Source organism: Nannobrachium achirus, assembly GCF_963921795.1.
Source record: "Nannobrachium achirus genome assembly, chromosome: 12".
Taxonomy (NCBI): domain Eukaryota; kingdom Metazoa; phylum Chordata; class Actinopteri; order Myctophiformes; family Myctophidae; genus Nannobrachium; species Nannobrachium achirus.
This window is the reverse complement of record NC_137832.1, coordinates 43788633-43805656: the sequence shown is the minus strand read 5'-3', so window position 1 is coordinate 43805656 and position 17024 is coordinate 43788633. Positions and strand designations below refer to the sequence as shown.

The window sequence follows — 17024 nt, the reverse complement described above, 5'->3', positions numbered from 1 at the left end:
CTTAGTTGCGTGCCAGTGCCGCACACTCAGGACAGCAGATCTACAATCTCAAAAGGTATTGCAAAGCAACACGTTGTGAGCTTGTAGGTCTGCTATTTTCTGTGTGCGACGCGCCGCACAAGCAAGTATAAATCAGGCATTAGCCACTGGCGATAAGTGCATTTTCAATTCAAAGCCAGCGAATGTAAAAACAGTACCTGAAAATAAGGTTTTGTGTAGCCATACAGAAAACGTTGTTCAATAATATAATATTTATGATAGACACCAAAAAAAAAAAGGAAACAAAATGAGATGTCTTCCCTTTGTGGTGTTAAATCAAAGTAAAATCACTATACAGTACTGTACCTCTACAAAGACAAACTGAATTTTAAGGATGGATATCTGATGACATCTAAAGTAGATGTTTGGTCTCACATTCATGCACGCACACGCACGCTCGCTCTCTCGCACACGCACACACTCACACAAACAACGACTAAAAACCAACATCTATAATAAACCTCAACATCAAACGAAGTTGCAATACAAAACATTTCATAATGCACATATTCATACCCTGACAGAATATCCCAAAAGTTTAGCATTGCATTTATAAATTAGACAATGAATAGTAATTTAAATTATGCATTTATATTATAGTCTATGTTAAGACTGTTAACAGCAAAGGGGCTCAAAATGGGGACATAGATATGGTACAGAAAAGTACCCTCCCACAACACAATCCTCCAAGGGGACAAAATATACAAAGCACCGAATAGGAGATGAATGTACAGCCAGAGTTGCCACTAGCACAATATATCCAAGTTGTGTTGCATTTATTAGCATCAGGTCTGAGTTTGTTTTAGTTCAGAGTTCAGACAGCAGGGGATGCTGTAGTGTACCAGTTGCTCTGGGAGTTCTCACACATCATGGTCATGGATTTGCTGCTGCATCTTGTTCAGCATCTCCTGCATCCTGGCCAGCTGGAAACACAAATAGGGGAGAGGTCAGAGCGAGAGCGCTACACCTAATTTACACCCTGTTGTAAGATGCAATGCAACGCGTCGTGGATTGCATGTCTATGTCATGTGCAGTAAACATGTCATGTTCTGGTATGTATGGTAGCTTTACAAATTGTGTTGGACTGTTTTGAAAAATCGATTCCATCTCTGAACGGCGCAATGAAAAATATAATAATACAATGTATAAATTAATAATAGTAAACTTGATTTAAATAGCACCTTTCATACCCATGTAGCAAACAGCTCTGGTAGCGGTACCATTGTTAAGAGAAATGTCTGTAATAGCTTCCATACCTCCTCATCTTTCATTTTGATGAGCCTCTCTGTCTCTACGTCAGGAGTGGACAGGGGCAGGAAGGGGGTGGGGCTCTCCATGCGGTTGTCCTGGGACAGTTTACTGAGGAAGCACACAATCACACACAGAGGATAAAGGCACGCCGTTCAAATCTGCCAATGTCAGCAATAAACCAAGATGTTTACAACATATACAAATTTCTCACCCGACTCTTTCTCTCTACCACATGAACCCGAGCACGGCAAACATTCTGTGAAAATAGCCGTTCTACAAGCTCACAACGTGTCACGACACAATGCATTGTGAACTTGTAGAACGGCCATTTTCAGCCAAGACGTGTTATAGATGGAAAAAAGGAAGTGGAAAAAAGGATAAACCCTTACGTAATTGTTTGAAGCTGCATCCCTGACTTTTTGTTTGTAAAGAGATGTTACTTTAACCAATCTCTATGATAGAGTTATGCTAATCCAATTTATTACACGGCTTGGTTGAATGCTTGATTCTGATTGGTCAATCGCAGAATTCGGCGAGTGCTATTTCTGGATAATGACCGCTCCGCTCAATAACAGACCGCTCTCTAATCAAGGTCTCAGAGTACCTGACTGTGCTGCTTGAATGTTATGCTGTATCCAACATGAAAGCCATGTAAACAATTATACAAAGTCATTTACAACTAAGGAGAATGGTTCTTGTATCAGACGTCACTATTCTGGCTAGGGTAGTGACTACACACTACGGCCTCGGCATAGAGCAGAGGGCCTTCCATTCTCAGTCGATAAGAATGGAACACATGTTCATGCAGTAGTTGGTCAGGGTAGTGTCGCCGCTCTCAGTCGCTGAGCATTGAGCAGCACATTTCATAGTCAGGCAGAAGTGACCTTCCATACTAAGTGTTGAGAGAACACATCTTTTGGTCAGACAGAAGGAATGTCAGTCCTCAGAATTATCTTAACAATGTGTATGTATCCTTGCAGTATCTGTATTTAAGCTGCCTCAACATCCAGATCAGTGTCAGACTCCTGTTGCCATCCGAGACAACTGAACCCTGTCCACCTTTCCTTCTTTCATCTCTTTTTACTTTCTCCTCTCTTCTTTCTATTCTCTACTCTCATTTTCTCATTATTATATTACATAGGAATTATTGTCATATTATTGTTATTGTCATCTGTTAAATTGAATAAATCTGTTATAGACATATCAGTGTCTAACTCTTCATTCTCTCACAGAGGAAATGTTCAATTTCCACAACAACGTTGCTCTCAGGAATGTTTTTGAAAACATTTGAAGCGAGAAATAGACCATGCAGTAACCGAAAATTGATACTATTTGATCAACACTTCTTTGTTTTCCGAGGCTACGGTGATGCACTGGGCGGACGGCCAGCGCAACACTTATGGAATACTTTCATTACCTTAAGCAAGAACATTGTTCGTTTTGTTGTAACTTTTCAGTCAGTTAATTAATTAATTTATTAAGTAGCCATGTTATAAGCAGGATAATTGCCGGGTCGCCGGTCATTATTGAGAAATAAATCCCTTTGGGTTGATAAGACACCTTCGCTACGCGTCAGTGCCTTATCGCCCTGTCTGGATTTTATTTCTCAATAATGACCAGCGACCCGGCAATTATCCCTTAAATAACCAACAAAGCTGCGGTGGTTGGAGGTGCTCTCTCTGCTCTTCTACTGAGAGATACAGATCCTGTGGTTGGGCAGGATCACTACTGACCGACAAGAGCTATTGCATGAAACTCAGATAGAAACAACAAGTCTTCCCAGGAATGCTCTCCGTTATAGCTAAAGCTCGACAGTAGAAATGTCAGTGCTCGTGGCTGCAAACCCTGGGTAGGGCATGCAAGTAATGCATTAAAACCACAAACACACCTGGTCATCTCCTGTATGCACTGGGCTCTGTAGTTCTCATAGTGCACATCGCAGGTCACGTCCTTCAGGTCATGCATGTGGGAGCGAATCAGCATGTTCCTCAGCTTAACAAAGTCACAGTGTGACTGGTTTTCCACTGAGGGACAGAATGACAAACACAAACTGTCAACAACGCGACACATTGTGAGCTTGTAGATCGGGTATTTTCACTATTTGTCGTACAACATAGTATACATGGCTTATTCTTTTCTTTTTATAATAATACGGACTTCCCACCCCCACACTTGCGGAGATGAATGATAAAGCCATCACACGCTTAGCACTGTCAATAACAAGTGACACTGATCATCCTCTGTATCGCTACTTCGACCTCTTGCCTTTGGGGGGTAGATATAGAACCTTGACGTGTCACAAGGTACGGTTTAGTAGGAGTTTTGTCCCCTCAGCCATCGCTGCACTAAACAATCTGCTAAGCAAGCGCCCCCGTCGCTAGGATGGTTTTCTGTGACTAGTGGGGACCTGATGATCTGTCCTGTGATGTTTTGTGTTATATGGTTTTTGTGTTGTTTTTGTGTTGAACAGACTGTGAAGACAAATTTCCCCTCAGGGACAATAAAGATTATTATTATTATACATTGACTTTTTTCTACTGCTGTGAGCAATGGTGCTTATGAAGTTCTCACACATGTTACTTGTGCTAATGTTTACATTTATTTATGTTTGTGAGGGTGTAATTTCATCATAACGCTGTGTCCATCTGTACACCTTGCATCAGGGTTGGTTAAGGAGCGGACGATGTTGTTGTTGAACGTACCTTCAACGATACCCCACGGGTACAGTCTCCCCCTCACTCTCTGTCCACGGGCTTCCACCACAGTGTTGCTGCCGATCACTGCAAACGGGGTGCACTCCTGCACACAGGGGAATACATTATAGGCTCCATTATGTCCACCAAATAGTTATTCAACAAGATAAAACAAAAATAAAACACAAGATTTGTAATATATATATATATATATATATGTCCTAGAACCTAGGTTCTAGGACATGTATGCTAATACCTAGTTTATACTAAATTAGGCTTAACGCCCCACATCTACACCAGTGGTTCTCAAACTGTTTCATGTCAAGGATCCCCAATGATACGTATTAGGCCACAGACCCCATTTGAAAGGATTTAGTGCCAAAGACTCCCATAAAAGAATCATTTTATTGTTAGATTGGATTCAGAACAATATTCTACAACTGTCTAATATACTGTAGATGGGGAGATAACAATGCAGACACTCATTTTGCTGGCCGACCCCTGGTCCCCTGGGGGGCCCCAGACACCACTTTGACAACGGCTGCCCCAGACTCACCTTCAGCTCTTTGTCCAGCTGCTTAAACTCCTCATCCTCATCTGAGTCACACTCAGGGAACTGGTACACCTTGATGCCAAACTTTTCAATCTCTTCTCGAACCTACACACCCACACACACACCCACACCCACACACACACACACACACACACACACACCCACCCACACACACACACACACACACACACACACACACACACACACACACACACACACACACACACACACACACACACACACACACACACACACACACACACACACACACACACACACACACACACACACACACACACACACACACACAAACACATTTTAGTTCTTTATTTGAAGACAAATTACAATGAATTTTACAGGGAAACAAATTTCATTCTAATAGGGCGACTCGCCGCTCACCCTGTCCTTAAGTTTCTTAATCTCATTTGGTGTGAGGCAGTCTGCCTTGGCGATGAGTGGAATGACGTTGACCTTTTCATGCAGCGCCTTCATGAATTCAACATCCACCGGACGTAGCCTACAGAGGGACAGACAATGGCTGGGTGAGTACCAGAACAGGATGGAGAGAAGGTAGTTTAAAAACGTGTTGTTTACATTTGTAAGGCTGTAAACGGGAGCTAAGCAGTCTTGTCTGTTGTAGGCCCTATGCTAAATAGTCTTGCATGGCATGTTGGGATAAGAGGTTCTCCAGAGGTAGTTTACAGAAGTGTTGTTTATATTTGTATGGCTGTAAACGGGAGCTAAATAGGCTTGTAGGTTGGGATAAGAACAATTAAAAAGAATGTTGTCCATCTAAGGCCTACTCTGCAAGAATAACCAAGGTTTACTCCATTACATGGTTGCATAGTGTAACACGTACAGTAACCCCCACTGTCTGAACCAGAAGGAGAACTTTCTCTTGAAAGGAGAGAGGACGGCTCTTTCTTCCTTTAATCATTCTTAATTGACTACAAACTACATAAAACAGTATAAAGCTTATAAAAGTTCTTTCCTTTTTTGATTTTGAGTTGAGGCTCCAACCTGAATTTCTGAATGTTAGACCTGCCCACTGTATACACTGCTGGAACAGTGTTGATGTAATCACACTTTGATTACATCAACCTCCAATGTGCTTTGCTATCATTTGTCTTTGGGCTTTGGTGACAGACACGCACAAATATAAGCCATTTGAAGTTGCTCAGAGAGGGATTATAGAGGTTTGTATGTCCTAACCCCCTCAAAACTGTTCAGTGGCCAATGTTATGTGCGTTGCTAGCAGATTGCATGTATAAAACAATAAGAATCACAAGCGCATTGAGTGTCTGACCACTCACACAATGTTCGCATTGGTGTCTCTGCGGTGGTGTTTGACTTGTTATAATAGCTTGGAGGTGCCAAACAAGGCAAGGCACTGCGTTTGTTCGCTGCCTCCGCAATAATGTAATTTTGTTCTTTTTGACCTGCTGAAGCCAAATAATGTTTGAACACTTTTGGAGAATGTTGCAGACTTTACTGTCCAGGAGCTGTGTAGCGGAGTGTGTGATGATAACAGTAGTTAGTATTGGTCCCCCCTATCATCACTGTCAGGATGTGTTATTCCACCTAGTCATCAGCATCAACATTACAGTACATTCCTGCAAGTGTGTTTTCACTCGATCCTCCAAGACAAAACATCCTCCAAGGCTAACATGAGGCAGATCCTCATTGGGGCTGTAGGTTAGGTCATGGTTATGGTTATGGTTATGGTTATGGTTATGGCTAGGGCCAGGCTTAAAGGGAAATTGTAATGCTAATTCATGTTTATTTCACAGCTTTGGTAGACTTTTATTTTGTGGCTAATGTCTTTTTGTTGACATTTTCTCCATAATCAATGAATTACAAGTTACGTTAAATTACATTACAATTATAAGTAGAGGGCACATTACCGTACCGTTCCACAAACATTTTAATTGTTCCAAAGAACAAATTGAGATAGTAAAACAAATGATGAATGCCATTAAGTTGGTTGAAACATTCTTATGTTTTGTGTTTTCAGTTTTTACCCATGGCCAAACGGAGGTATGAAGTATAGACAGCAGTGGACTCTGTTGTCTTGGATGTTCTTTCTGTTCAGGCCACTCTCGTCTCTGAAGTACTGTTCAAACTGCTGATCGATGTAATCTGTGATTGGCTTCCAGCTAAAACACGGCAACACGCAGACACACGCACACGCACAAACACAAACACAAACACACACACATACCGTACACACACACACACACACACACACACACACACACACACACACACACACACACACACACACACACACACACACACACACACACACACACACACACACACACACACACACACACACACAGGATACATCAGAGGCACTTTCTGAAACACTAAGACATGTGAATACATTTTTGGTCATAGACCAGGACTGAATAAGTCATGCCATGCCTAAACAGGACTGTGCCAGAGAAGAAGGTTATCTCACCACTCATTGTTGTTGACAGCATCTCCGAACCCTGGCGTGTCTACGATTGTCAGTTTGAGTTTGACTCCTTTCTCTTCGATGTCCACCGTATGCTTGATAATCTCTACTGTCTGGTTAATACGCTCTGAAAAGCAGAGTCAGTGGAAGAGACGAGTGAGGGAAATGAAGATGAGAGACAGAGAGATGAGCCGCGAACGATCTAATTGACGATGTCCATGTTTACAGACAGGCGGCACCGACAGGCAGAGAGCTGTGTATTAAATACCCTGGGATAGCACTCACCCTCGGCATTGAGTAGCTTTCTGTCCTTATAGAGGTCAGTAAGAAACAGGCTGTTGACCAGAGTGGATTTGCCCATACCTGACTCTCCTGTGAACAGACAGACAGACAGACAGACAGACAGACAGACAGACAGACAGACAGACAGACAGACAGACAGACAGAGTGAAACAACTATGTACCTCATGTTACATTACATTATAATGTTTAATATCCAATAAGTAAAGCAATGTTCGATTTCAACTCCAAATTGACCTGCAACCATGAGGGTGAAGTCAAATCCCTTCTTGACAGATTTCCTGTGGACTTGGTTGGGCAAGGTAGCGAAACCCACATACTGCTTCTCCTGAGAGAGAGAGAGAGAGAGAGAGAGAGAGAGAGAGAGAGAGAGAGAGAGAGAGAGAGAAAGAAAGGGAGAGAGAGTGAGAGTAGGATAAATATAAATGTATGGAAATAAATCTATCTTTTGTTTGAAGGTGTGTACGCAATGCAAATACATTCTTTTTAAGTCACAGCAGGTGCCAAGGAATGATGGATAGACAGATAGACAGACAGACAGACAGACAGAGAGAGAGGGGGGGGGGTGTTGAGGAGGCCTATTAATCAAACAAACGCCCAGAGTGATTCTGAAGTGAAACCATGATTGACATTTGCTAAATCGTTTAAATCACCACAACAGAAGGTAGGCAGCCACTATTACGCAGCCAATCTAAAGCAGAATGGAAAACACATCATGCCACTTCTGCAAAGAACTACAATTTTCCACTACATATGTGCACACACACACACACACACACACACACACACACACACACACACACACACACACACACACACACACACACACACACACACACACACACACACACACACACACACACACACACACACACACACACACAACCACAGGATACCAGACCAGTCTCTGACTATAACAAACTGTAGCTCTCAGCCCAAAGGGCTTGGTCTGGCAGAATGTCATCCTTGCCCTACTGCCCAATGTGAGCCCATTGACATGCATACACACTCAAGGCCAGCCTGCCACAGGCTGCCAGGCTGCCACAGTCTAGGGTCCAGCATTGAGACAGAAGCTATATTGAATGGACATGAAAAGCCCCTTTCTTCTCATCATCCAAACACAGTCGGCGTCCTTATAAGCTGTCATAACTTGTCACAGGCACTTCCGACAGCCTCGCTTTTACAAACACATTGCACAGAGATACACACACACACACACACACACACACACACACACACACGCATGCACACGCACAACACGCACACAACTATGACCCGTCACCCGTGGCTTTGTGCACGCAACACGCTACCAGAGATGCTTGCTTGCATCTCTGTGAGAATGAGGAAATCTACAAGGACAACACACTGAGTAACCAGTCAATCATTCGACGGCAACAGGGTGTGACAGCGAATACAAATCTCTCGTCACAAATCAATTTACCATTTAAACTGTCATTACATCATTGTGAGAGCACGGAGGATATGCAACAGTAATCCAAACACCTCCCTACCAAGAGAATACCACTGATGGTTGCGAGATGAGAAAGATCCTTCAGTGTGACTGAGGACTTCTTGCATTCCGGCAGGAACCATAAAACTTTAGCTGTTAACACAAATCCTTTGACACAAAAGACTCTTCTCACGTTCCCTCCCAATATATTATGTTTAGTTTGTTACCTTTTGACGGGCTGTTCTTACACGTGGGCAAAGCAAGCGTTCCACAAGTTTCTCCTGCAACATGATGGCATCCATACTAAACCGCACTGACGCCAATGGAACGAAAATAGCTAGCTACTGTGGCTAGTCTCTGAGGGAGAAAAAAAATAACAGGACGAGGCGGAGAAGGAACTCGACTCGTCCAAAAAGTCAGATTCCAGTCAGTGCCCTGAAACGCAGAGCACTGAAACTCCTGTCTGTCCTGTCCTCCTGTCTTTCCTGTTCCAATGGGTACCTCTCCCCCACTGGATCTCAATACACTTCTGTATGTTTACACTTTTTTCTATCTTCCTTTGTTCCTCCTACTTTCCTCCTCTCACTTTCTTTCACCTCTTTCCCTCCTTCCTCTCTTTCTCTTGTCTTCTCTTCTCTGCCCTACAGCGATCCCCTGCTCCCTGTCCAGACAGGTAGAGAGGAATTCTCACTGAGAGGGAGGGAGGGAGATGAAGAGATTAAGTGAGAGAGAGAGAGAGAGAGAGAGAGAGAGAGAGAGAGAGAGAGAGAGCGGTGGACATGAGCAGGGGGATAGGTAGTGAGAGGTGGCAATTTCGGGGGAGGAAGTCAGGGCGGGATGGAGGCAAAGGTCTAAAAGCAACTCATTCATTCACCCTTCCACCCCCACCCCATCGGCTGGAAAATAAAACATTGCTCTGAGAGCGACGACACAGTACTATACAGAAGGCAGAACGATTCACGGACAGGAGGCCATACAGACTGACTATTGACTCTGTTGAGAGGACGTGAACAAACATGACCGACGATGACAAAAGCTCGGGAACAGTGTCAAAACACCCACAAATTAAGATGACTCCAAACACTCCACACGAGTATATACATGTGGAAGAACTCATCATGGAGAGATGATAAAGTAAATGAGTTTGCTAATCTAATCATGTAACTATTCTGTGTGTGTGTGTGTGTGTGTGTGTGTGTGTGTGTGTGTGTGTGTGTGTGTGTGTGTGTTTGTGTGTGTGTGTGTGTGTGCGTGCGTGCGTGCGTGCGTGCGTGCGTGCGTGCGTGCGTGCGTGTGTTTGTTTGGGGGGGTACTCGGGAAAGTCCTGATCTGGCGAAGCCCGAACTGGCGAACAGGGGAAATGTCCCCTACCGTAGCGATCTGGCGAATCGTTTTATTGTCTTAAACATGGCTCTGTTTTAAGGCATTTTTCGTAGTTATTGAGTGCTTGCGCATTGGTCTCGCCTGTTGCCCGTGGCGTTATTGTAAATGACGCCGCTGCTCGATTGTCCACGACACTGCAAGCAGCGCGAAGGCCAGCGGACCTTGGTCCTGCTCTTCGCCCCCGAGCGCCGCAGGCGCGAGTGGCCGCGAAGAGCGGGCCAGGGCTGCGCGGCCGGCGGAGCGCCGCGCGAGTTACGAAGCCGTGGTGAATGCAATCGTTATATTTATGCCCAGGCCGTAAGGCCTGGGCAAGCGCACGATAAACGCCCTGTCCAGAAGGATTAAACGAAAAAGACGAAAAATATGCAGAAGGTTTTTTTTCCCCTTTTTCTTTCGCCAGATCGCTACGGTAGGGGACATTTCCCCTGTTCGCCAGTTCGGGCTTCGCCAAAAAGGTACGTGCCCGGGTACTCAACCTCAGGGACGTGTAGAGAATGTTAGAGAGGCAGGGTTGTGACGCGTTGTGAGCTTTGAGGTCGGCTATTTTCAGTACTTGATACCACACTAAACTAAGCATAAAAAAGGCAATGTGGCGTACAGCTTGGATTTCTACACAGAGAGGGCACTTCTTTCAACACAAGATGCTGCATTCAAGTTCAGGAGAGCTTGGACAAGGCAGTTCTCTTGAATGCTGCCTTCAGGTATGGCATGGAAAGAGGGTATTTGCATTTATTTCACCATTGTAAAAACATGGTCTGGAGAGGGCACTTTTTACAGGCGGGTAAAAGGGCAGGGGCTCAAGCCCCCTTTGATGTCTATGTGTGCACGTGCCTGCTCAACCTATGTCTAGACTAAACAGCAATTGGCTGTTCTGTCAGCAATGCCAGTCCGAGGCTTTCTGCCCAACAACTGTCTGTAGGTGAAAGAGGCCCCTTTCATGGCAGAGGCTGGAAACAATTGTTTCCAGATGGGATGGGTGGTGGTGGTGTGTGTTTGTGCATGTGCGTGCGTGCGTGCGTGCGTAAGTGCATGCACATGGGTGTGTCTCACTCCTAGTTGATGTGGAGAACAGAGGGTTATATGCTGTGATTGCTCTTTAAAATAAAAGAGGGTGAACTTTTTTTCTGCAGTGAAGGCACAGCCGGAGATAATGCCACGTACAGATACTACTGCAATTTCAGTCCACATCACAGGGGGGAGACAGAGAACTGTGTGTGCGTGCTTGCACGGTACGTGTGTGCGTGCATGGGTGCAGGGTACTCCAGTCCAGTTCTACGGACCAGTCCTCTAGTCTGGACCTATAATACAAGCCTAATTGTATGGTACATCATGTTGGTTTTCTACTCTGTCTAGTGTCTACAGTACACCATACTGTCCATCACTGTCGGATAGAGTTATAGTAGTAGGATCTAGGATGATTTAGAAGGACAAGCAAGTTAGGGTCAGTGAAAGATGGTGAATTTCTGACTGCTGTAAGCCAAATGGGCTACATTTTATATGATCTAACCATGGGTTTAAACAATTTTCATAAAGATCACGATCATCCATTACATTTTATTTTTCTAAATGCCTGGTTTTGACTTTGAATTTTCATCTCCTCCATTAATTGACACCATGTTTATTTCTTAACATAAATGTTCATCTTCATGCATCAAGATCAAAATCAAGTGATGCGTGCCTGTGTTATGATAACGTCACACTCGTCACTACACAGAGAGCCATGTGCGTACTGTGTATGTACTCTGGGGGAGGGGTGCAGAGGGGTTCATCTAAAGAGAACAGATGTCCTGTGTGTGACATCACAATAGCCTCCGGCCAACTCCCCCCACGCCCCTAACTTTCTAAGTGCCCAGCTGTCCATCTCATATAGCGCTATGGAACTGGGAGCCCTGTCAGACACGGAGACAGGTGAATTGACACATTTTCACTCACTCACTCACAGGACGGTAGCCATCTCTATGAACCGCAGGCTGTGCATTACTCTGATGCAGTATCTAGATCACTGTTCAGAGAAAAGAAATAAACGTTGTGACAATTACTCTGTAACAGAACGCACATCAGTTAGTTAAATGGGATCGTGGCTGATAGGGCATCCCACATTTTTGTGACACAGCAGAAGAATGAATTCAACCCTTTGTTTGAGCCGAATCTGGGTTGAACGTGACTGGTGGAGCTGCCTCTGGTGTTGTGATTGTGGACGTCTTTGATGTTTTGGAAGTAGTTTGACAGGTACATGGGTATCTTAGTCATTGCTGCTGTTGAAGTGGAGCCTGGAGGCATTCTTTGGACGCTCACAGTCACTGCTGAAAACCTGTTACGCAAAGCAGCCATTCGGGTACTCGGAGGATGCGCACACCACTGGTAAACCTGTTATGCAGAGTAGTCATTTGATTAGGGTACTTGGCGGGTCGTGAATCTATTCCAGGGGAACGCGTTCCAGCATGCACCATTCCATTCTTGCACGTGCGCGCGGAAGAAATTCCGTCCACATGCTGTACCGCGTTCAACAACCATTACACCACTGCATGATGCGTTCAACAACCATGGGGCTTTTAAGCAGTGACATCATTTTGTAGTCAGACGTCCAAGCAGATTTATTGTCAATATCTGTCCCTCGCTATTTCAACAGATCCGAGACAAAAATAAAGACTAAAGTATAATTCTAACACTTTCCTTTCAACAACAAAGAGAAGAAAAATGTGTAAATAGTAAAAATAGTAAAAAGATTCACGGAAACTGGGGGCAGAAATTCTCCTCTGCCTACAAAATGATGTCAGACTTAACAGCCCCATTACACCACTGCATGATGCGTTCAACAACACTTCCAGCTGATCAAATACAGGAGAAGCAGGAATTTAGGGCCTGTGGCAGGTGCAAAGGGGGTCATAAAGAAGACATTATTACCCAGAGCAGATGATGGACACAAGGAGTACAAGTGTGTGTGTGTGTGTGTGTGTGTGTGTGCGTGCGTGCGTGCGTGCGTGCGTGCGTGCGTGTGTGCGTGCGTGTGTGTGTGTGTGTGTGTATGTGTGTGTGTGTGTGTGTGTGTGTGTGTGTGTGTGTGTGTGTGTGTGTGTGTGTGTGTGTGTCACAGTTCGCAACATAAAAGTGTCTGCATAGAAGATAGCAACTTTTACTGTCAGTTATCACCTCAACCAACCCAATTGGCTGGGTATCTACTTGTTAATTCATTTCCCCATTTGCTTATTGTATAACTTCATTTCCTGATCCTAGCCTAAACTGCTAGCTTCCCACTCAACCAGGTGTTTGAATTGGCTAGTAACTGGAGTCTCACATCAAAATTCCTCGCCAATCAGGAGGCTAGACTGAAAATCCAGTGCCAGCCAGGACCGGAGTTGAAAACTACCCTGTAAACCAGTGGTTTCCAAACGCTCCAGACACAAAAGAGAAATTTGACCTTTGCCCGGAATCAGGGCCGGACTGGGACATAAATTCGGCCCTGGCATTTTGGCCCAGACCGGCCCACCACAACCGGCGCGAAGGCAGCGCATCAAGTCAGCGGTCCGTTTTTGCCTTGTATGCTGTTAAATGTTTAGGTGGGATTCCTGTGATTGGGCTACTAGGCCCAGATGATAGACAAGCCAGTCGGCCAATCATGTGATGTCTCCCTGCTCTGTGGGCCGGTGCTACTGAAGGATTGGCCCGCTCCACTTAGTGGCCGCCCAGCCCAAAAATTACTCTATCCTAACACGCCCACAGGCCCACTTGTATAGTCGGCCCACCAGGCATATGCCGGGATCCAAACAAGTGAAAATAGCGTCGCACCACGTTGTGAGCTTGTAGATCGGCTATTTTCACTACTTCTTAAACATTTGTTTTCTTTTATTTATTCATGACATTACTTAAAAAAAAAAACAATGATTTTCATTTTTTTATCATTTATTTATTTTTGGTAATGTTTTGAAATAATAATAATTAAAAACGAAATGTAGGAAACTAAAAAAATAAGGGATCCATAAAAATGTGTCCACGACCCAGAAATGGGTCCCGAGACTCCTGACTCCTGACCCACTGTTTGGGAACCAGTGCTGTAAACCATGGACTGAACGTCTTTAGCACTGTTGTGACTTTGGCATTTCTCTACTCAGTCACTCTGCATTACGCTGCCAGGACGCGGCTCCCACCAGCACCCAGCGGCAAGTGGAGCCTCCCCTTCTCCCGCTCCCAGTGATCTGGCTCATAATATCTGTCCTTCATAATGGGAAGACACAAAGCGAAGCGGCATGCCTGCTTGCCCCTGCCGCTGTGTGCAACCATGGCTCCTCGTCCCAGAGGGTGAAGCACGCCACGCACACCCACGTGTTTGTTTGTCTGTCTGTCATGGAGTTGGATGGGCGTTACGGAGGCAGCGAGCCGGACATCGACCAGCACCGCCGCTTGACTTCCTCCTCTGGGTCGAACGCTGTTGAAACCTTGGAGGAAACCGCTGTCAAGCTTCCACCATGGTTAACAACACGCCGGTGGAGTTTGGTTTGCAGACCCATTCGTTTACGCATACTAGGATTTTACAATGTACGAACCACATACACTAATGTAGTGAATATGCAAATATCCAGGGAGTGAGGTCAAGTGTGACAACTCCAGCAGTAACAGACATCACTCTCTCCCTTCACTCACTGCCCGCTACAGAGGACCTACAGTCTACTGTTGACACAACACAACACAACACAACACAACACAACACAACACAACACAAGGACAGTGAAGCAGCCAGACACTGCAGTGCAGCGGAGACAAGCGTTGACCTTTCCTGATGACATCTCTCCATCTCACAGCCATCCAGCTGCAGCATTCACACCATTAACCCTGAATGCCTCCCATATACCGGCTCACTGGATATGTGGTGAGAGGCAACTTGGAAAACAGGAGAGGGAAATGTGTGTGTGTGTGTGTGTGTGTGTGTGTGTGTGTGTGTGTGTGTGTGTGTGCGTGCGTGCGTGCGTGCGTGCGTGCGTGCGTGCGTGCGTGCGTGCATGCGTGCATGTGTGAGTGAGATGGAGATTATGCTAGGGCTGGGGCGGTATGGATCTTCAGTTATGACGGTAGTAAGTCACTGTTTACCGACGGTATGGCCGTATGGCGGTTTCTCCCCCAAAAAGTAGTTTTGTATGATACAAGAAAGAACAGCACGTACCGGTATGCATTACACAACCGCTTGCTGTATTGCAGTTATTGCACCCAGCCCTAGACCGCACCAATGGAACTCCTTGCAAATAGTCGCAACTCCTTGCAACTGTCGGTAGTGGCCTTACAGGCACTGGCCTTACAGGAAGTTCACACCACTATAACGATAACTGTCGTCATAGTTCTGGTGTGAACTCTGTAATCCACTTAAGCTAGAACGTTTTTAATTTTTTTAATAATATCTCAATCAAAAACACTCTTCCTTCATGATGCTAATGTTTCTAAAATAACATGTGCACACCTTTTGTTTCTATCTCTCTCCCTCTGCTCTTTTGGTAGAGGTAGACTAGAGTGTGCACGAATTTCAGTCGTACGAAAAAAGAATTTCCCCAACTTTTTTACACCTGTGATGTGACAAATAAGTCTTGTATTATACTTGTGAGGCCCAATAAAACAAATACACAATGTGTGTGTGTGTGTGTGTGTGTGTGTGTGTGTGTGTGTGTGTGTGTGTGTGTGTGTGTGTGTGTGTGTGTGAAAGGGAGGTTAGACATAGGCTACATGTGTACCCCCCTGCCTCCATTTTTATGTTTACTCTCCTAGGAGATGCGAGTGCCTAGGCGCGTTTGGTGCTTTGGCGTGATGTTAATCCAACAGCGTGTAATTGCTCTGGCAACAATAGTCTACTACTCCAAGGACACTTGGCCAACATAGCCAAGTTTTAGCATCTGCCCATTGGGCAACAAACAATAGGCTCTTGTGAGAGCATGGCTAGTGTGTATGTGCATTAGCATTTAGCTTCCTCTGTCCAGTTAGTAGAGGAATGCAGGCAACTGAATGCCATCAGGGAAACACGGTAGATGAGAATTATTCCTAGGTCACTACTCACTACACACGCGGGGAAAGCTAGGTTTTTATGCAACAGAGTGTTAACAGTAACATTTCACATGGGTTGGATAAGGAATGGATATAATCTTAAAATCCCTCTACTGGATTTTAGCTCCAAATCCCTCCTCATAATATCACATATCACTAAATGTCAACCAGATATATGAAATGGTTGTAGAATCCTGCTATCTGGGTCAGCCTAAACCTTCAAAATGTTTTGCAGTACAGAGTGGAAAACCTGAGGCATGACAGTCACACACACGCGCGCACACACACTCACACGCGCACACACTCGCGCACACACACACACACACACACACACACGCACACACGCATACACGCACACACACACACACGCACGCACGCACGCACGCACGCACGCACGCGCGCGCGCGCGCGCGCGCACGCACACACACACACACACACACACACACACACACACACACACACACACACACACACACACACACACACACAAACAAACACAAACACACACACACACACACACACACACACACACACACACGTGCACACTCACACACTCACACAGGGTGCGACAGGGAGGGTGCTAAACTCTGGGAAGGTGCAGTTATGCCAAGAAAATAAACCATAACATGAATGGCATTAGCATTAACATCAGCACACACACGGGCATTTGCTGCCCTACCCTGGCTTTCTCTTTTTTTCCCTACCTCATGTGGAGAGCAGAAACCCCATGGGGGCTCCCCCTTTTGAACCCCCCACCCCACCCACAACACACACACACCCTCCACCCCACCCTGAGTGAGTTACGCTCTGCAGCTGGCCTCCTGAATGCAAGCGAGGGTCAGAGGGTCCCATCTAGAGATCAAGTGGGTGAAT

General features: G+C 45.2%; 1 protein-coding gene across 1 annotated transcript; it reads right to left on the bottom strand.

Moving 5' to 3' along the window:
• Positions 1-899: 899 nt before the first annotated feature.
• Positions 900-9049, bottom strand: septin5a (septin 5a; the record flags this gene model as incomplete). Its single annotated transcript, XM_080739510.1, has 11 exons — positions 900-962; positions 1296-1398; positions 3179-3314; positions 3993-4089; positions 4540-4641; positions 4936-5053; positions 6558-6692; positions 7001-7124; positions 7283-7369; positions 7535-7625; positions 8975-9049. The coding sequence occupies 11 exons, from the start codon at positions 9047-9049 to the stop codon at positions 900-902; spliced, it is 1131 nt and encodes a 376-aa protein (XP_080595636.1).
• Between the last annotated feature and the right edge of the window lie 7975 nt (positions 9050-17024).